Genomic DNA, 22,603 nt, shown 5'->3' on the forward strand with positions numbered 1-22,603 from the left:
AATTATCGCTAACTCCCACCTGCTGGTGGCAGTATTTCTTACTTTTACAACACTGCTACCTCAGTCTTACTTGGTACCAAGTTATCAGCGTGGTGAGTAGCAAAACATCGCATTTTACTTCATACATAAGAGGAAATATTGTAAAATCTCCAAATATTTCTAAATTAGTGATTTTTATATCAAAAACAATCGCAAAATCCTGGAGGGATTGATCAGTGTGAAAACAACATGTTCAATATTATATAATTTTATGAAGTATGTATCGAATGCAGAGACAGCTATAACAGTTGTTAATGATTTTTATCAATCTTGATGGCCCAAAATGAAAATCAGTTTGACACCCGGCTATAAAGGAAGCTTTTAAATACCAAATAGTTGTTTTTCTATCCCCGTATTAGAATAAGAAACAAAAGAAACAACTTTTCCAGCAGAGCGATGTCTAGTTTTTCCGCAGCAGCCTTCATTTACACCCATAATATATGAATTATGAGCTTCCGCTGAGGCTGTTATGAAACAGTGTGTGTAATCCAAGGAGGTCAAATTTCCAAACAATCAACTCAGAATCATAAATCATGCTATATTCAGCGTGTTGTATCAGCAGCGACAGTTATTTAATGAGAAAAGTTGAGCCGAAGAAAATATTAGAAGGCAACACAAAATGCTAGATGATCATTGACTTGCAGCCGCAGAGAAAAACTGCAAGACAAATAAGTGGAAACCTGCAACACTTAAATGTTAAAACCAAATTTAAAAATGTTTTATGGAAATTCATTAATACTAGTCAAAATAGAGGGTAAAAAAGATTTAAAATAGTGGATCTAAAGGAAGTTTTATGTTTGTTTAAATCTTCCTTTGCTGGCTCTAATTAACCTAAAACAATATTTATGCTTCATGCAGCATCTTGATTAATTGGGCTCTGATTATCCAGACTGAACTGCTGTTGCGGCTCTTTTTATTTTGATTACAGTGACTGGGATGATTTGATTGAAAACAGATTATTATGATTTACACCTGCATTTAATCAGAAAGAAAGCTATTGTGGTTAGCAGCCCTGATAAATGCTACAGCAGAAAAAATAATAAATTGCTAAATGATTAACCTCCTAAACATCCTCTGGCAGAAGCCTGGTCAGGTTGTACTGACCCAACAGCACTGAGCAGAAATAAAAGGTTGTTAGTTGATTAGATAAATGTTTTCCCCATTCTTAAGGTAAAAATACAGCTGAATATGTTTATGTAACTTTATTTTAGCATTTATTTTTCAATTTCGTTTGTTGATGGTGGCAGGATTATATTTTCAGGACATATTTAATGATAAAGGACTTGAAAGAATCATGACTCAAACTAGTTATTGGAGTCACTTCCACAGTCAAGTCACGTGACTTTAACTATTATGATTGCTTGATTTGGAGTTGTTTTGGGTATTTCTACACAGTCAGGTCAAATCTTTTCTTGCAAATCAGTCGAACTCTATATAAGACATTTTTACAAGATAAAGCTTTTTATGTAAGGCTCTGATTTTCCTGATCACTGCTGTTTTCAGTTACTGTTTAACTTAAACTTGGTGTACTCTCTTGAACAATGAGCAGTTCTTTTTTATTTTTAATCTGATTCATGCAAACCTTTGATTATAACCATGGCTATTAGTGGCTGTTTGATTGACTATGGATGACTCTTATATTGGCTGTGGTTAACTTGGCTGTTGCAGCCATTAGCTTGTCTATAAATAGCTGTTAGCTTTGCTATAGATAGCTTTATAGTGATTAGTTTGACTCTAGATAGTTATCTTGACTGTCGGTCAGTCAATATGTAGCTTGACTACGGCTACCTGTTAGCTTTACTATGGGTAGTAGTTAATTTTATTCTATGGATTATTGATAGCTTGACTATGTAAAGCTGTTAGCTTTTCTGTGGGTAGTGGCTGGTTTGATTATGGATTGTTGTTAACTTGACGATAGTTGTTAGCTTGGCTATTTATAGCTGATAGCTTAGCTGTGAATAGCTGTTAGCTTTACAGCTAATGGTTAGTTTGACTATGTATTGTTGTTAACTTGACTATAGTTGTTAGCTTAGCTATGGGCAGTGGCTAGTTTGATTATAGATAGTTGTTAGCTTGACTATCAGTGAGTCAAGCTTGATTATGGATAGCTGTTAGCTTTACTATATGCAATGGTTAATTTGACTATGAATTATTGCTAGCTTGATTATGGATAGCTGTTAGCTTTACCATCTATAGCTGTTAGCTTGGCTGCACTCTGTGCACTTTACTCAAACCAGTTAGCTTGAGGACTTCATTACGTTTTTCCCTGATTCTCACACTGAGCTCTTGCTGCTGTAGGTGAGATACTAACAAACTGTCACTTGAGATCAATCAATCAATCAAATTTTATTTGTATAGCACATTTCAGAAACGCAGCATTTCAAAGTGCATTTGAGATATTTAAAGGCAGTAAATTTACAGAAACACTGTCCCACCACACATGACAGGCATCAGCTGTGTGTCTGGAAGTCCAGAAGGAACATCGACAGATGAACATGTCCTGATAAACACATGCAACAGTCCAGTCATTTGAAGAGACACCGAGAGCCATCGGCACACACTGACAAGGCTTTTTCACACCATCACACACACGCATTGACTGCAGCTGGCGTGTTCACCTCAACTGAAGTCAGCTGAGTTATGTAACCCAACCAGCCCACGTAGGTTCAGAGAGGCACACGGCTCTGCAGAGATCTGATCGCAGGAGAGAGTTTGTGTTTATGTGCATGATCAGAGAGTAAGCATCAGAGCGGCATGAGACACCGAAAGCAAAGATTGTTCAGTAAGGAAAGATGTGGGGAGGACGGCTGCAGATAGAAATGTGTCAGTGTTTTGTTAGCAGACAGCAGGAAGAAGAGAGGACAGATGAGTGTGAAACACTGAATATTAAACTGAGCAGGAATTAAAATGAACAGAGATAACTGAACACAACAACGTGAAATGTGAAGACAATAAATTTTTGTTGAAGGTAATTGTAGTTTTTCACACTTCAGTTCCTCTTGGATGAGATTTACTCCAAACCTCTGAAGAATTAGGTTGTTGTTAGCAGCTTGGTTTGGTTTCATTTCCTGCCACAACTCTGACAGTTAGCAAAATAATACATTGGAAAAAAAAATTTTAATTGTAGTTTAAACATTTCAGATTATTAGACATTTTAATAAAATATAACGAGAGTAAATGTTAAAAGTAGTATTTAAATGTTGATTACGTTTTTATGGGGAAAATCTTCCAAAATGACCTGGGCCTCTGTTAAAAAGTGGCAACCCTTGGGAGCAACAGGAAGTAATTTCAAAAGCTGGCATGTTTAGGGTTTCTTCTCAGCATCCGAATCAGATTTTAGTCCAGACTTTGACTAGACAATCCCAAACCCTTGTTATTTTTCTCAAGGCAGCATTAATGCGGTAAAACGTCAGAATCACAGTTCAAGTTATAAATCCTCAGATAATGTTCCCAAATGTTTTGGTTATCAAGATGTTTTTTGATGTGAGATGATCTTTCTTGTTTTTTTTAACATCAATGTTTTCTTTTCTTCCTTTGAGACCATTTTGCCCTTTCTTTTGGATCATTAACTCTGACCTTAACTGAGGCAAGTGACGCCTTCATTAGTTGGGATGTTGATCTGGGTTTTGTTGGGACCTGCTGGCTGAGTCATTGATTCTCTCCTCTGCCTCGTTTCCACTGAGCAGTACGACATGGGTCGGTGCGGTTCGTTAAGATATTTTGACTGTTTCTGTTTTAGAAGCGACCCATAACCAACCAACTCATACCACACCATACCTGGGTCTGTAGGACGATGGTAAAGTACAGTTAGGTTGACATTTCTGGCGTCACATAACAAAGTCCAATGATTGGAACACAGAAAAATGTCACTTCTTACAATAAACTGGTAGAATTCAACCCGCCGGCCCAATTGTTTCTAATGTCTGACACCCATTATTCAAAATTCTCTTTTTCCACATTTTTATATTTCCATTTGTGTCTCTACTGCTTCTAAAAACAGCCCAACTGTTAAAAAAGCACCCAGTCATTTTCTGGCAAGAACCTAATGTTTTTTTGGTGTCTGGAAATCGGGTCAATTCAAATTCCTTCCAATTATTGAGTTACAATCGGCAGGCACTGCGCCGTTACCTAGCAACGCCACTAGTGCTCCACCAATTTTATTATTAAAAGACGAGCGCATTTGGTCAGCTATTGTTACTGCTGTATTCACTGTACAATGGCTGCTGGAAAGGATAAATGTTTTGTTGTTGAATTACCATCCAGAAGCCACTTCCTGCATTCTTGTTGAATGCAACAAGAAAATACTTGGAGTGTGTTTGTTTTTTTGTTGTAAAGGAATATGTAAATCACTGTAGATCAAAAATTTCAAAAGGGTTTTGCATGTTTCTGTTATTGAAAGATAACACTTTACTGATTTAGTTTGGGGTCGACTGGAGAAAACTGAAAAAGATTTCATCTATTCTCAGCAATTAAAACATTATTTAGGGCTCTCTTTATTTGAAACAGTTTTAATAATGTAATTAAAAGCAGATTTGGATGCTATGCATACATCCACCTGCATGGGGGGACAATTATGTATCATTACATCATAAAATCAGTTGAGGTGCCACAAATGGCCCCCGCGCCACACTTTTAGACACCCGTGCTCTAAAGGGAATATATTCAGATTCCAGATTAAGGCTTTTTGTTGCAGCCAGTTTAAGACCAGGGTGTCCATTTGCTCTACATGATGTTTTTGTCAATGTTTAATGGTGAGAAGTTATTACCCAGAGTCCATCACTCTTAACAATATGGCTGCTCCTGGCTGCAGAAGTGTGGCTCTTTCAGCCAAATGCAATCTGTCACCTTCGCTTTGTTGTGGTTTGGTAGCTGTAGGAGACGGACGTGAATGCATTTAATCTCGTAGTGACCTCTATGAGAAATATCAGCTTTCCTGAGAAGAATAATGAGAGCAGAGGAGTCTGAGGGAGTTGAGGAAGAGGGGAGGGGATTAATAATAATAATAATAATAATAATAATAATAATAATAACTGAGAGAGGAAGAAGCAGAGATGTGGTGATAAATGCAGATGCATTGTGTTATTTTTATATTAACATTCCCTTTCGTTTGTTCACAGGAGCGCCATGCTGACAGTCTGATACAGAACCAGCATTACCAGGTCAGTGAAACTCATAACGCGCTGCTCAGCTGCCATCGCTTTCAGAGAAAAAAAAATAAGGTGTAAATATTCAAATCTGTTTCCTTCAGCCAGTTACAATCATTTTATTTTCATTGTATCAGAGAAAAAGGTACAGAAATAGTGAAAACACTGTATGTAGATTTGGTTAGTATTAGTGTGCTGTTGTAGATTAAACTCTTTTTTATTTATTTATTTGAAAGGAAAAAATTTACATAAAATATTTAATATGTTATATTTTAAAAATAATACAAGTTTTATCTGAATTCACAGATTGATGGAATAATTCAGAAAAAACTAAACAACATCCAACCAGACATCCATCCATCCAACCAAGAAAATAACCATCCATCATCCATCCATCCTACCAACAAACTAACCATCCATCATCCATCCATCCTACCAACAAACTAACCATCCATCCATCCTACCAACAAACGAACCATCCATCCAGCCGACCAACAAACGAACCATCCAGCGCCAGCCAGCCGACCAACAAACTAACCACCATCCAGCCGACCAACAAACAACCATCCATCAGCCATCCATCCTACCAACAAACAACCTCCATCCAGCCGACCAACAAACTATCCACCCATCCATCCTACCAACAAACTAACCATCCATCCATCCGACCAACAAACACCAGCCATCATCCATCCATCCTACCAACAAACTAACCATCCATCCATCCTACCAACAAACTAACCATCCATCCATCCTACCAACAAACTATCCATCCATCCATCCTACCAACAAACTATCCACCCATCCATCCTACCAACAAACTAACCATCCATCCATCCTACCAACAAACTAACCATCCATCATCCATCCATCCTACCAACAAACTAACCATCCATCCATCCTACCAACAAACTAACCATCCATCCATCCTACCAACAAACTAACCATCCATCCATCCTACCAACAAACTAACCATCCATCCATCCTACCAACAAACCTAACCATCCATCCATCCTACCAACAAACTAACCATCCATCCATCCTACCAACAACAACCATCATCTCCTACCACAACTAGCCATCTCTATCCTACCAACAAACTAACCATCCATCCATCCATCCTACCAACAAACTAACTATCCATCCATCCATCCTACCAACAAACTAACCATTCATCCATCCATCCATCCATCCATCCATCCATCCTACCAACAAAAAACTAACCATCCATCCATCCCTCCCTCAAGTCCATTTAAATCTTTTGGCTTTAAACATTTATTGATGCTGACACATAAGGAGAAATAAAAAAAGTCCTCAGTCTTATAAACATTTTGATTCACTCTGACATCACCGTCTCAGCGCAGCTTCCTCCACTTCGCTTTCTCTCTTTTTTTCCTTGTTTTTTAATAAATAAATTTTAAAAGACAGTAATTGTTTCTTTCAGGGTCTAAGTGAAAGTAAACACGATTAGCTAACAGGATTAGGCGTCTCCAGCTGAGGCAATCACATTTTGTTTGTGCTGAAAGAGAAGCCTGCTACTAAATTAATTACTCTTCAGGTGACCGCTTGTTGAGATTGCTCTTAAAGTCAAAGCATTGTGACTCAACCAGTCAGCTGCTAGCAGAGGAGAGAAACACTCAATAAATGACGGGGAACTGCCGATTTATTGCTGAACATTTATGCATATTTCAGATTCATGAAGACATACATCGTCCATTCACTGGAGTTATTTTTTAAATCAGCATGTATTCAACAAAATATAGCAAAAAAAAATATTACCAAGAAATTAAAGTTTGTTGTGAAAAACTGGTAGAGTGAACACAAGTGAACCTTATTTATGCTGAAGAGTGATTATATCCTTTATGAACTGTAAACCAATAATTTCCATTTGTACAATCAAAAAATAAACTTTTTGAAAACTTTCTCTGACATTTCTCAATAAATGTCAAAAGAAATGGGCAACCCAAAAAGGCTGCCCATTTTTGACACTTCCCAGCCTGGATAATAGCAAATTATCCAAGAAAAATATCAGTTTCTATGGTAGAGGATTAGGGCCACTGAAAAGAAATTATTCTGATTTTAATCTCAAAATTCTGATTTTTTTCTCAAAAATCAAAAGTCACAATTCTTTTTTTCCCCCATTGGCACTAATCCTCTTCCGTAGATTTCTATGTGATAATTACATTTCTAAAACTGGCATTTCAGGAGTTGCAATTTCAGAAAAAGTTGAACTCATAGCATCTTAAAAAGTGTGCTGCTGCAGTACATAATGAATCTTTGTTAATCTATGAAAAATGATTTATTTTTTTACATCCAAAATAAAGAGGTAAAGCACAAACTGAGACCTGAAGGTGTTATGTTGTAAACTTAAAGGTTTAGCTGTTAGCAAACTGTTATTGTTCAGCCGCAATGTCTGCTGCTGGCAGAACAAGATAGAAAATTTATATCTGCATTTTATTATCAAATAAACACTTGGAAGAAAATCCTTCAGCCATTGAACCGGCTCCCACCAACACTCACAGCTTCTTCTCTGGTTCTATGAGACAAATAGTCGCCCATCCCTGTAACTGGAACAACATCAAACTCATCCGCTTCAGATTTGCCTTTCAATATTTTTCCAGAAACAAAGTTCGCATGTAAAACTCCCAACAAGTTTTCAGCGACAGAAAAAGTTGCAGCAGAATGAGATTATCGATTATCTTTAATGCTTAATGTTCAGAGTGTTGGTTATTTCTGGCAGCTGAGTCCGCCGTCTCTACGTCCAGGTTTAGGGGATTTTTAAAAGAAATTTGTGCAACAAATATTCCGAGGCAGGAGCGTCTATAATGAGGCGCCAGTACTTTGTGTTTGGCACGGCTGATTGTTCCTCTGATATCCTCCCATGCTTTTAAAAGGCTTGTTGTGGGAATGTGTGCTGCACATTAGCAGAGTGTGTGGTGTGCTTTTGGCAGAGGTGCTGAGTGACAGCATGCCAGACCGTCCCGTTTGGCGCTCACAAGTGTTGACTGTGGGCCGGTTCCTGTGTGCTAGTGTGTGTATCAGGTTTTGAATTACCACCCACTCCACACCAAATGCCTGTGAATTTTTTTTGGGCCGGTAATTCAATGGGACTGACCCACATCCCTGGCTGATTAGTTAATGAGATGAGAACAGCTAAAGGACCGTGTTGCCTGTTAGCGTTGATGACATTTTAAGAAAAGAAGTTTGAAGAAATCTTGCATGTTTTTTATGCAACTGAGCCAGCAGAAGACTCTGTTTTCACTGATTTAAAGTTTTAAATGCAACAAATCATTGCATTTTACACATTTTGCATGTAATGTGTAAAATTCACATTTTGAACATTTTTATACTTCTATTTGGGTCCAAGTACCGAGCTGTTTTTTGGCAATAAGTTAATGTTTTTTGGTTTTTGGAAAAAAGGCAATTTCAAACACCCTCCTGTGCCGTTACCTAGCAACCCCAGAGAAACCCAGCTCATTACCTAGCAACACAAGCGAATCTCAAGCACATTTGGTCAGCTGGTTTTACTGCTGTATGAGCTAAACAGTGACTTCTGGTGCTTTGTTGTTGACTTACTATCCAGAAAACACTTTACTGCATTCTTTTTGGTTGCGCAGGAGGCTCCACTTCTGCTTTTCAAAGATGTACGGTTGTATAATTGCAGCCATTTTCACCTGTGAGTGTAAACATAGCTTGTAAAGCTGGTGTCAGCTGATTGCACGCAGCTCTCAGAAGGGAAGTTGTTGTGTTGGAGCTTTTAGGTCGGCTGCAGGCCCACGGGATTCATGTCGGCCTGGGCAGGAATGACGGTCATTACCTGAAAACTTGGATGTTCACAGGAACAGTCGGTAAAGCATATGTGGTTGCTGCCAAACTTTTTTTTTTTTTGGTGCCACTGACTTCAAACAAAAGGGGGGTTATGGTCACTTTACAGATACCTCTTAATGAATTAAGAGGTATCTCTTAATTTATAAGAGATAAATTAATTTATAAGGGATATAAATTAATTGGTTTGGGGCGTGGCCAAAACCAATTCTGCAGATGTTTAATCTGTCAAAGGTTTTACCTCTTCATTTTGTAACTTGTATGTTAGTTTTGCCTTATTTCAAGTGTAAAGAGATATTTGCATTAGAAACTGGACCAACAGTACTTGGTAAGATTTTGTGTTTTTGCAGTGGATACGTTAAAAGCATGGGTATGTGTTTGGTACTGTTGTGTTTTAAGCAAAAGTTCTTCTAATGGCAGTAATCCCTGCAACTTTTATCAACAGGAAGTGATTCGAAATCTGGTGAAGAGATACGTGGCCGCCATGATACGAAGCGCCAAAACGGATGAAGGGCTGACGGAGGAAAACTTCAAGGTCAGTTTGAGGAAGCTACTTCTCAAACACAGCAATCAGCTACGCCACCTCTTTTTCCTGTCCTGCCTCTCCGTCCGCTGTGGAGCTTGAGCTGCGCAAACATCAGCTGCACAGAGTCTGTTTATTTCAGCTCCCTGCAACTCCAATAAGCACTGCGGCTTTTATTGATACCAGAGGCAGACCGGTTTTTATTGTGCCAAAGATTTACTAAAGGACTTTTAATAACAGCCACATGTCCACGCTCAAGCACTTTCTCTAACAAAATCTGCAGTTCAGACTCTTCTCTGACAAGGCTTCTTTAGTCTTTCCCCATTTTCTTTTCTTTCTGAGCCATAAATTATTTGAAGCATCTTTACATCCTCGGTAGATTTCCCATGATGCCTTTGGAGGCCGGCCCTGAGCTGCTTTGGAGCATAAGGTTCCTTTGGGCTTTTCAGAGCAAAAACAACATCAGGTGCACAGCGAACTGAATCACTTTGCTCTGCTGAAGGATGTTTGTCTTCGTGTTTGAGCGTGCACGTTTACGTTAGTCCAATCAGGCAGAGGTCGAGTTCGTGTGCTGAATTAATGCGTAAATATCATGTTGCTTGAGGAATAAATCGGTGTTCTGCTACCTGATTTTTAAGGTTTGTAGCGTTTCAAAGATTTAATATGCATCAATTAGAAAATAAAAATCTAGAAGAGCCCACATATAGGAAAATATTAAAAAGGCTGGATCAAGTAATTGAAAACCAACTGAGGGGATTAAAAGGGGGTGTGTTATGTAAAATTGACTTTTTTGAGCTTTAGATGCATGTTTGAGAAATCGTTTAGTGTCCATGGCAACCACTCAGAGGGGCAAAACACCTGGGTGCACCTAGCTCCGCCTTCAAGACGAAGCTCCTCCTCATATCTAGATTTTCCAGGTTTTCACCAATGAGAACTAGTAGGAACGCTGTGCTGGAAACTTAAAGAGCTTTAAAGGAAAAACTGTATTAATTTTCCCTTTGGAATAAATAAAATATTTCTGAATCAGAATTGGGTTTGAGAAACGTATATCCTAAATATTTACTTCACGGTATTTTTGCTCAAAGTGTTTCTTTAATTCATGAGATAAAGTAAGGTTTTCTCATCCAGTTTTTTATTTTCTTCTCTCTGTTGTCAGTGTTTTTTACTCTGCAGCGTGTTTCACTGGTGTGAGCCCTGAATGACCTCACTCTCTTTCCTGACGCTTTCAGCAGTTATTCCCTCTTTACATCAGTTGTTGCTGCTGCTCCGCGCATCCTGCAAAGTCCTTACCCTCCTCTTCACCCAGAGCCTCTACTCACTGATAGCTTAACTCCCCGATCATCAGCTCTATCTCAAACACTTACCCTCCTCACCTTCTTCTTCCCACTTCTGGTTCTTCTTTCATGTTGACTAAACTGTTTAAAAGGGATATATTGTGTAAAAAGTCACATTTTTCACATTTTTGTTCTTCCATTATACTTCTAAAAACAGCTAAAGCGCTTTAAGAAAAAACCCAGGCAGCCATTTTGGGCAGCAAGTTAATAGTTTTTGGCGTCTGGAAAATGAGTCATTTCTTAGACCTCCATTACCTAGCAACCCAAGCCAAGCCCAGCCCCGTTACCTAGCAACCCAAGCAGAGTTCCAGCACGTTTTTTTATTTGTTTGTTTGGATCATCCCCATTAGAAATTGCAGTTACAATGGCTACACTTCCTCAGGTCAATCATAAAAAACCCAAAACATTTATTACAAAAACATTTGCAAACATAAATATAGCATTAGCAATAAGTAGGATATTGATTCATAAATGTACTATTACAACACTTTATACAATAGAAGAATTAAACAGGGCTCTTTTAAGAAGCCCTAGCACATTTGGTCAGCTGTATGCAGTGTACAATGGCTGCTGGAAAAGACAAGTGTTTTATTATTGACATTTCATCCAGGAACCACTTCCTGCATTGTTGTTGGTTGTGCAGGAGGCTCCATTTCTGCTTTTCAGATTTGTACATTTGTATAATTGCTCATCTGTTTGCAGCCATTTTCATATGTGAGTGTAAACGTTGAGTTGGAGGGCGTGGCCAGCAGCAGCTTATTTGGATTTAAGGTGACAGAGATCCTAAGGTGACAGAACTGAGCAAACTAAAGTCTCATTATCTAAGAATGATTTTGTGCAAAAAATGTAATGAATTTGTATAGCCCATAGACCAATCCTAACCTGTTCAAGGAAAGATAATGTTTCACCTTTAAGGATTGAAAATGAACCGTGGCTCATCCAGATATGATATTAAACATCGCTATGTTCTCTATCTCTGTGCAGGAGTTGAAGCAGGATATCTCCAGTTTCCGCTATGAAGTCTTGGATCTCCTCGGCAACCGGCGTCCTCCCCGGCGACACTATTCTTCATCCAGCGAGACGACAAAAGACGATGGTGCCATGGCGTCAGAGGATGACAGCGAATCAGGTGATGGCCCTGGAGAAGGAGGGGGAGGAGGAGGCGTTGGAGTCCAGAAGTCGAAGAGCGTCACCTTCTCCAACCCGGTGGAGGACGACAGAAGGCCAGCGCCGACGCTCGGCGTGTCTGCGCTGGTGCGCTCCATTTCAGGAATGACACGGATAGACAAAGCAGAGGAGGGAAGACTGGAGGACAGAGTGGGGTGGGGAGAAGAGGAGGAGGAAGAGGAGGGGAAACCAAAAAGCAACGGGCTAAAGACGGCCGTCATGCCTCCGTCCTCCACCAATGTCCTCCCCTCGCCATCGTCGTCATTTTCCTCTTCGTTATCATCATCGCTTTCTCGCACAAGGAGCCGCCTGCAGCGCCTCTCGTCCCCAAGCGCAAAGACAGACTCTTTCAAACGCCTCTCCTACCTGTTCTCCCGCTCCAAACGCAAAGCCCCGCCCACACCGCTGCCTCTCCAGTCCCCGCCCTCGTACACCATCTCCGACGGGCTGCTCCGCCCCCTCGGGAGCCACAGTCACTCCGACTTCGGACTCAGCGACGTCACCAGAAGCGACACTCACCTGAACGAGGTGGGTCGCTCGGTGGACATGCCGTCATTCTCGCCGCTGAGAACGAACGGGCGGGACTCGCTCCTGACGCTTCCCCTCCCGCCGCCGTGCCCCTGCCAATCCCTGCACTGTGCTTCCAACATGTCTGAGTCCAGCTCGCGACTGCTGGACTCCAGCGAGGACGTTTTCCAGGGAGAGGGCATAGAAGGGGCAGGCGAAGAAGGCATGGACGGAGGAGGCGGAGGGGGAATGATGATGATGGGGGGGTGGGTGGGACCATGTGACGATGTCTTAGAGGACAGCTGCGATGTCATAGAGGACTCTGTTACCACGCAGCTATAGGAAAAAGCCGAAACTGTTTTTCTTTGCCTGTTTGCTCAATACAAACAAAGATGGCGCGATGCAGAGAGAGGGGCATGGACACAATGGAGCTTTTGGATCTCTGCATGTTCAACTCTGTATTTATTTGGGCTTTGACTTTCCCAGCTGTGACAGGAAGAAGGATCCAATATGGCAGATGTTTATAGAGACAGTTTGACTATTTTGGGGGATTTTTCAGGTGACATGGAATATATATTTGTCCACTGTTGTTGGTTTAACTTTTTAAGGGCTCTGCTCAACTAGATATGTGTAAAAACCTGCTGCATACAGCAAGTTTTTACAAGGATCTGTGACCAAAGCAACTAACTAGCTATAAGTTGCCTAACCACCTAGTTAACTAAAGTTTTTAAATAATGTTAATAACTTAGATTATCCACTTTCCAACAAGGGCTCTTGGATGGTAGTAATTTAATGTTGGTTTATTATCTACTGAGCTAATGTTATCAGCCTGGCCACTAATTAGTTTAGCTACAATTAGCAATGGTAGCTAGGCTACAATTGTAGCTTACCAAAGCTAAGATTAGCCAGGGTAATTGTAGCTTAGGTTCAGTTAGTTTACCTAATCAACTACAGTTAAGTAAGCTAATTGTAGCTTACTTAAGCTACAATTAACAATTGTAGCTAAACTAATTACATAACTAGCTTACTGGTTATGATTAAGCCCAACCTTATTTTTACTCTGGCAAAATAAGGTTTAAAGTAATATTTTACTATGAAGAAATTTGTTTTGCAATCTGTTCATCCAAAGTTTCTCAGCTAGAATCTAACTAGCAAACATTTAATGAATGGATTTTATTGTCAAGTCAACTGAAGTTTATTTGTTTAGCACATTTCAGCAACAAGTCTTTAGCTTTTCTTGATTTTTTGGGACTTTAATCCTGGAAATGTTCTTCAGGTGATAGAAGGCTGACTTTATAACTGTTTATGTGTCTCTGAAGGTTCAGATCTAAACCTTTCACTACAAGATTTCAGAACTGACCAGTCTTTTGTAGCTGTAATAACTGAAGCTGTGTGTTGACTCTTGGTCGTTCCTCTGCACATTCAAATAGTTTTGTTTCTGCTCATCTTGAGAAAGTTATGGGACATCCATGTGTTAGCTTGTTTTATGTAACGTCAGTGAGCAAACTAGCTACCAAACTAGCTAGCTGATTAACCAATGTGCTAACTTTAGCTAGCTAGTAGCTAAGAAATAGCTTGTTAGTGACTTGATATCAGTTTGGCGCTACTGAACCTATGTTCAGCTAACTAGCTAATTTTTAGTTATCTGACAAAGTACCAAAAATAGATTTGACACTAACTTGAGCTAGCTAACCTGCTAGCTTAGGTTGGCTAGCTGGTTTTAAAGATATGAAGCCAACATTAACAAGCTACATTTTTGATAACTAACTAGTTAAAATTAAGAGTTTATCAACTACTATTTACTTAACTACCAAGTTGCTACTGAGAACTACTTGCTAGCTTGGCATAGCAAGTCACTAACAAGCAAATTAGCTTGAAATCAACTTTGCACTGGTTTGCAAACTACTAAACCAATATTATCCAGTCCTCCACTAGCTAGCTATTGTTTTACTAGTTTGCTAGCTGCCGTAAATAGAAAGTATCAGCTCTCATTTAAACAGGATTTAAAGGGGCTTCAAATATTCCTGGGGATTTATTGAAACTGAAATTACTGAAGAGCTACCAAAAGGAAGGGATCATATAAAAGTTAACAAATCACTGTAAAAAGTAGTGGAGAGAAGTTAACTCTTTCAACCTAAATGTGACATTAATGTCATATGTGTTTGTTTTAAAGGATGAACAGTCTTGAAAATATGAATTTATACATCTAAATTTAATTTGTCACTAAACATTCAACTGAAAATGTCTCTTGATGCCAAGTTGAAAAACACAGATTTATAATCGAGGCGAAAATGTTTCTTGAAAAGCTATTATTCCTGCCCAGCCTGATTCAGTCAAAGCAAACTGTCCTCATAAACATTTTCCAGGAAGACCAAAGGACGACGTTTCAACAGAAACTCTGAAATGTCTCTCATTACTCTGAACGATGGAATTACAAAGAGCCGAGGCGACTTTTCAGAGAGGAAACATCTTTAAAAACCTTCTCAACTTACGAGGAGTCTGCCCTGAGAACCAAACATTGAATCTGCAGTGGAATAAATCGGATTTAAATGTTTTTAGATGTTGGATGGAACTACCCCTTTACCTCCAAGTGGAATATTAAAAATAAAGGTGCCATATTTTCAGTGGAATACCTCCGTTTTACCTGTGGACTGATGGGTTTAAGTCCAGTTGGATCTCTGGGATGAAACGGAGCGGCATGGAACCAGCGCTCTGCTGTCGTAGTCTGCAACCTCTCTCTCTGCATCAACAAGGGCCAAGGAACTTTATTTCATCCTAATACAAGTTATACTAGTAATAATAATTAAGAATATAATAATAATAATGAAACTGCTGATAATAATTAATAATAATGATGATAATGAGGACTTTTCTGGTTTCTTAAGACTGTCTTTGCTTCTGTTTGAGTTGCCGGCAGTACCTGGGCTTCTCGTTCAGCTCTTCCTTAATCAGTACACTTTATTCTGGTGAACAGAAATAAATGGTGAGTGAAGAGGAATGAAGACAAAAGATGAGTAAAAGGCAACAGAAGTTTTGCTTGAGTAAAAAAGAACGAATGAGAGGAAACAGGAAGTGAATGAGTGGTGGATGGACATGAACAGGAAATTAAGTTTTAAAGGCAAATTTCACCAGAATTTCATCATATTTTTTCTTATCTTGGAGTCGTGAAGGCTGCGACTTCAAAAGGTTGGCATGAGCTGAGGCTGTTAACTTTTATTCTGGATAATATACTGCTGTCGGCAATGAAGTAGAGAAATTATGCATGTTTGATCAGAAAAACACAGTTACCTACAACACACACACACACACACACAGCAGGTGTGATGAATAGCTTTGAGTCAAACATTCTGCCCTTTGTTTCGTTTCTCAGGAGTCGTCCCTCTACAACAGGGTGACATCATCCCTCGTTTTTCACTTAACTTTGCATCCGTTATTTTCCCGTCGTTGTCCTCCCGTTTATTCCTCTCCCTCTGGCGGATGTTGTGACCTTGCCGCCGGCGATCTTGGCGTCAAAACGCCTCAACGTGTCAATGAATCAATGTCCCAAAATGTCAGATCTACAACAACGGCGACCCCGTTATCCGCTCAGCGTCCTGTAACGGCACGGCCAGAAGAGCTCCACTGTGGAGTCAGAAACCGTCCTGCTGCTTCCTGCAGCAATACAGCAGTTTTCTGTCTTTAGTTTCTAAACGTCAACGAGATTTTGGGGGTTTTACATCCCACCAACAAGATCGACAAACGATCTAACATCAATTTTTACTTTAACTGAATGTTCATGTAACTTTTTGTGGGAGTAACAGTAGAATGGGATTAGGGCCACTGAAAGAAAAACAGATTTCTGACCTTTAGTCTCAAAATAATAACGTCAGAATTATGAGGAAAAAAGTCCGAAATATGAAATTAAAAGTCAAAAACTGAGTTTAAAAGTCGGAAGTCTGGATTAAGGTCAGAATTTTGATTTTAAAAAGTCAGAAATATGTTGTTAAAAGTTAGAATTATGAGATTGACAGAATTCTGAGGTATAAGTCCAAATCTGAGAAAAAAGTCAAAAATCTGAGATTAAAAATCAGAATTATGAGATTAAAAGTGAGAATTCTGAGGTTAAAGTCAGAAATTTTTGATTAAAAATTAGAAATCTGAGATTAAAGTCAGATTTTATAATACATTTTAATTCGCTAGCATGTTGGAGCATGTTTGTCAAAAATTTGCTATAAAAACCAACTAAATTTTGAGTTTATACTCAGAAATTTTCTAGAAAATATTTGAAAATTTCTGATTTGGAAAAGTCAAAAAGGTTCTTGAAAAAAAGTATTACAGTTTGTGTTGAATCTCAAATTTTTTCTAAGAAAAGCTTGTATGACGAGGCAAAAATGTTTGACTTTTGAATTTCATAAGTAAAACTTTTTTACTCAGAAAGGTTCACGTTTTTTTCGTTTTTTTTAGCAAAATTTCGGTATTTCAAACTCAGAAATTTCCAGCTTTTTTGTAGAAAATGTGAGATTAATCTCAAAATTTCTGAGTTTTTTGTAGGAATTTACTCCTTTTTTTCTTTCTATAACTGAATCGTTGATATCTGTTGGGTCAAACACTTTGTCAAAGTATTTTATAGATGACTTTGTTAGATTACTGGACACCAGTGAAGGTTATGGAGGCCCTGCTGGTTGAGTTTCACTCTCAGACATCCTGCTCAGTAACACACATGAAGATTTATGAAAAACAAACAAACATCCTCTGCATTTCACCACCTTCTAATCAGGACCGCTGCACCACAGGGCTCAGCTTTTCAATCATCTTTAATCAATCACTGTGATGGGAACCAGTAGATCTTACAGGGACAACTGGGAGGTGAAATTTTCAAGCTGAAACAAGGAGCCCTCATTACCACGGTATTAGTTTAAAATATGTAGAAAAATATAATAATGTACTTTCTGGTGCAGTGAGGACAATCAATCACCATGAGAAATGGGTTCCAGTTTTCCCATGTGGGTCCTTACAGGCGCTGCAGGCCCATCGATCCACTCAGAGCCCATGATTAGATTCTGTTGAGGTCCTGATTCACGGTGATTGATTTAGAGTCGTGCACATCTAGCATGCGTCCGTCTGCGCTTGTATAGTTCTGTGACTTCCCTTTACTTCTTCAGGAAAATAAAATCAAAATTTACATTAAAAGAGCAGGAACACACAGATGAGACGAGGCAGATTAACTATATACAGGTTTAAGTCTTTGCTTTAATTCACAGGTTGGACTGTGAATTAAAGCAGGATGGGAATCACTTACAAGACTTACAGTCCTGTCAAAACTGCAAAACACAAAATCTTACCAAATATTTTTGTCTAGTTTCTAGCACAAGTAGCTTAGTGCACTTGAATTAAGACAAAACTAACTTTAAAATATTCTTTCAGCAAGATGCACAACTTTGTTTTAAGTAAATAATTCCTTAATATTGATTAAAAAGTATTAAATACATTGGCAGGTTATTTCACGTATAACGTGGGTAAATTTATCTGCCAACAAAACTAAAACTTTTTCATCAGTATTAAGGAATTATTACTTAAAACAAGCTCCTATATGTTGCTGAAAAGTTGCTTGTAAGTTTGTTTTGTGTTATATTAAGTGTAATAAGATATTTGCACTAGAAATGAGATAAAAAAACGTTTGTGTTTATGCAGTGTTAAAGCTTCAGCAGCCTGTTGCCTTATTAAAATAAAAACATCAACAGTTTTCTCTTTAGTTGGCCAAATTTTTACCATTCTTGACTTGTGGCTGGCGGCTAGTTAATATGTTGTGACTCTGATGTCCTCACAAAGTTTTGCTTTTACAAAGCTAGACAGCTAGCTAACGCCTGGGTTGGAAATAATCCAGTCCCTGATGATTATTTTGCAACTCTTTCCATTAAGTTCTTCTGTATGAAACTGTAACAAAACACAAAACGAAGTGTGCGTCAACCACAGACAAAACACAGAAAGCAACCAGACTAGCGATGTAGCTTAGCTTTGAATTTTAGTTGGAGAGGGATAGGATTAGTCTGAACAAGTCTTTCCTGATAAAATGTTATACAATACTGAAATAATAATTAATAAAATGAACTTACAGACAAATAAAATCCAGCCTAGTTCTGCTCTTCTGACCAAATTAGAAACGCTGAACAATCCCCACAGTCAGTAAAGCTCTATTTTACAACTTATGATTTAGCATCAGGAAAACTAAACCAAACATTATGATGGAGTCAGCAGAGAGACCAAAAATGCTCCCAGAGGTCCTGGAGGGCCGGCATCCTGCATGTTTTAGTCTCTCCCTGGTTTAACGCACCTGGATACAATGACGGCTCATTAGAGGCCTTAGGAAAACACTGACATGTTGGAAAGGTTGTTACTACCACCAGGGAGAAAACTAAAACACGCAGGACGCCAGCCCTCCAGGACCGACTTTGGACACCTTATGCTGTTGTTTGCGTCACCACTCCACACGACGGAGGCTTTCTCCGTCCAATACTGTAAATTATGATTCCCAGTATCGATATGATGCCAACGTTGAGGGTAAAGCTCATATTCTGCTTCCAGTAGCGAACAGAAGGCACCTGAAGATTGTGGCATGACGAGCGCAGCTGGGATTGTTGGTCCTTGAAGCAACGTCTTGCGTGTGATGTAGACATCAAGCTGCACTGCTGTATCCAATGGGAAAATTCAGCTGTAGTAGCCAATGTTACGTCAAATTTAGTTGTTTCTGTCAACCTTTCCTAGTGTGCAATTTCAAAATGTGCGGTAAAAAATGTTGATGGAAACAGCGGCGTCAGATCGAAATTGTAAACATCCTTTACTAGCAGTCGATCCACTCTGTCCATCTGATCGTTCATTTATTTTGCTTATCCAGTCTATTTCAAACAGATTTTTTATATTATTCAAAGTCTTCTGTGACTTTTCAGTTTGGCATTTTGCACAAAAGTCATGAATTTTTTTATCTTTTTTCCCTGAAAATGACATTTTCAACAAGAGCCTTGAACAGCTTCATGAAACCAGATGGATTAAAATTTGTACTTGTTTTTTTTTTCTCATTTTTTAAAGCGGGAAAATACTTTGACTTGTCTATTCATCACAGACACACACACTATACACTGCACACAGCATCATTCAGGTTCCCCTCTTACCTACTAAAGGGATTTTTAGCTTTAAGAATAAAAACTGTCCTTGTTTTTCTTTGTTTTTATGGATTTCCACATGAATGAATGTATGACTGTGTTATTTTTCTAGAACTGGACGGCTAGCGCACGTTGTTGACTCTTTAATAAAGGCATCCTTAGAAAACTTTGTGGGGTTTAAGTTCACTTATTTCTCTGCATAAAGAAAACAATCACAAAAAAAACAAAAGAGAATAAGCTTGGAACAACATTTAGGGTTTAAAAGTGATTCATTGTTCAAATTTAAATTGCAGATCCAGATACTTGTTTAAGACTCTAAACTCAAGTTTACCTTTATTTTCTTGTTTGTTTTAACTCAGCAAAAATAGTTAAAAACTGATATATTTCTTAAAAGTAAATAATAAAAAGTGCCTTTAATTTAAAACACTTGTTTTATACAAGTGACCAGGTTTTGTAAACCTCATCAATCCATAAAAAACTGACATAAAATTTGAGGAAATACATTTCTGCACTGCAGCCTGATTTGTGATTGTCAAATAGAAAATGGCCGCTCCGATCAGAAACCCAGACCTGCAGCTGGAGTTATTTTTAGAGCCTGGAAGCGACCGTAACTCAGTCTGGGGTTTAATTCATATCCAGTCGTTTCTTTCTGCTTCTTCTGGCAGAAAAGAGCAAAAAACAAAAACTAAAAACACCCGACAAGGTAGAATGATACATAAAACATCAACTTCTTTATGATTCAAAATAATTTTAATATTCCTTTAGATTTTCATTCATGTTTCTCTGTTAAGTTACACACTAGTTTAAATTCTTCTTCAAAATGTTGCACCAATATTTACATTTATCTGTGCTTCCTCCTCTGTCTGATTGTGCGAATTTTGCAAAGCAGCAATGTAAGGACATATTTTCAAATAAAAATCTCTTTTGATTACAAGAGAAAAGTTTAACGCCACAGAAAAATAGCTGACGATGTCAAAATAGCGCTATATAAATATATATAGAGAGAGATAATGTGATATATTTGTTTCTATGCACAAATTAAGCTGAAAATCTACAAAGGACACTGAGGCCGCCCCTTTTACACGGGTCGCTCTGGGCCAACACCCATGCCTAAAACTTTTTGTTAAAGTTTCTGCAAAAAAAACCAATTCAAACGTGTTCGAGTTTAAAGGAAATCACTTTATTTTTTGGACGAGAGGTTACAAAGACAATCCTGTTTAACTTTAAACTTTGTTTTCCTTTCTAGCATTAAAAATGAATATGTAACAATTAAAAAAATTAAAGTAGAAGTCATTACAAAAAGCCACAACAAAAGTGAAGCTAGCAAGTTTATCGTAACTTGTGTTGTAGTTTTAGTTGCTGTGTTGTGGATTAAGCTACCTGAACCACATACTTTGGTATAAAATGAGTTTATTCTTAACTAATTGACTGCAAAGTGGGACTTATAATAACATAAATACCTTCAACCACAATGCATGATAGTTGATGTGTACGGTGGCCCAGAAAGGTTAAAAAAATGCAAAAACCACAACAGCATCTTCAAGCAGAGCAGCAAATCTGCCAGAAAACAGCTCATAAAGAAAACAAGGTACTAAATGTAAACATTTAGACTTTATCTGACCTTGATTTTCTGGATCTGGGGAAAATGTTGGACCCAAACTGAGCAGGTTTTTGTTGCTAATCAGTGGAACGTGCTAACTGTTTTGAGTTTAACCTCTGCTATCGATAACAATGTATTTATAAACTGTTTTTGCACTCAAGCAGTAGAAAACAAACTCAAACTTTCACTACATATTTTATACCTGGCAGCCATATTGGATTCCTCCATCCGATAAATTCAGAGAGAAAACCACTACAGAGGGTTAACGCTGCTGAAGGTGGTTGAATAATTTGCTTTTCCCATCAGTCTATATTGGTGCTGCTGTAAATATTCACAGTTTATCTCAATAACATCTCAAATGCTGCAGCACATTACCTTAAAGCGGACAGATTTTCAGTATGTTTGCATAAAAGCAGCTTTGTTCACAAACAAAGACTGTGCTTCTTTTCAGATCATGTTGGTGGTTCACTTGTATTTCAGCACTTATTGGTTCAAACCAGAGCGACGGCGCTTTTCAACGAGCTGCCATGTAATCTGTATTATGTTATTTTTTTTAAAGGAACAGCTGAAAAGCAGCAGAGATGAGAGTTTGTCCAACAAAGCTCTGCTTTGCCTGTAGTGTGGGCTGCATGGCTGCATAAAAACCAGCTTTCATCTTTCTTTCTCTCTCCACATCAACCTCCCCTCCACCAACTCAGTGTCAAGTCCGGCTATGAGACACGCACCGATCTGTACTGGTGTGTGTGTGCGTGGGTGCGGGCGTGTGTGTGTGTGTGTGTGGGTGTGTGTGTGTGTGTATGTGTGCGTGTGTGTGTGTGCTGACTGTCCTTTTGGCAGGCAGCAGTACACTGAAGCACCTCTCAGAAAAATTGCACTATTATTGAACCGCTCTTATCTGGCTGTGAAACTCTCTGTCACACACACCCGGGTGCAAACAAATTCATTCAAGCACACAGGAACAAATTATATCACTGCTGAAAGTTTACACACACATTTCTAATAATTAATTTAGATTAAAGCCAAATATTATCTCAATTATGACACAAATATTTCCAGGAAATTCATTTCTTTATGCTTTTTTTTTTCTAGTAACAGAAAATTTCCACTACTTCAGGTTCAGATTTAGATATTAATAGGGTCACCAAACACCTTAATTTATTTCCTTTTTTCAGCTCTTTTGTTGCTGATCGGATCTTTGTCCTGTTGATGACCCAATTTGGACCCAGTAGGTTTCATAACTTCCTCTAGAATATTTTGGTTAAAGTTTAAGGTGGACTTAGTAGCTGCATTTCCATTACAAATGTGTGCAAATCTTTGTCTATTCTGCT

At 38.5% G+C, this 22,603-nt stretch overlaps 1 protein-coding gene across 1 annotated transcript in view; it reads left to right on the forward strand.

The window, feature by feature from the left end:
• LOC102218899 (short transient receptor potential channel 5-like) overlaps window positions 1–12,881 on the forward strand; it is a 121,903-nt gene extending 109,022 nt beyond the window's left edge. Inside the window, exons 16-18 of the mRNA XM_005809411.2 lie at window positions 5,157–5,198; window positions 9,454–9,543; window positions 11,850–12,881. Of these exons, the coding sequence (XP_005809468.1) occupies window positions 5,157–5,198; window positions 9,454–9,543; window positions 11,850–12,881 (1,164 nt within the window). The remainder of the gene's footprint in view (window positions 1–5,156; window positions 5,199–9,453; window positions 9,544–11,849) is intronic.
• Window positions 12,882–22,603: the final 9,722 nt, after the last annotated feature.

This window comes from Xiphophorus maculatus, chromosome 14 (assembly GCF_002775205.1).
Source record: "Xiphophorus maculatus strain JP 163 A chromosome 14, X_maculatus-5.0-male, whole genome shotgun sequence".
In the NCBI taxonomy this organism is placed as follows: domain Eukaryota; kingdom Metazoa; phylum Chordata; class Actinopteri; order Cyprinodontiformes; family Poeciliidae; genus Xiphophorus; species Xiphophorus maculatus.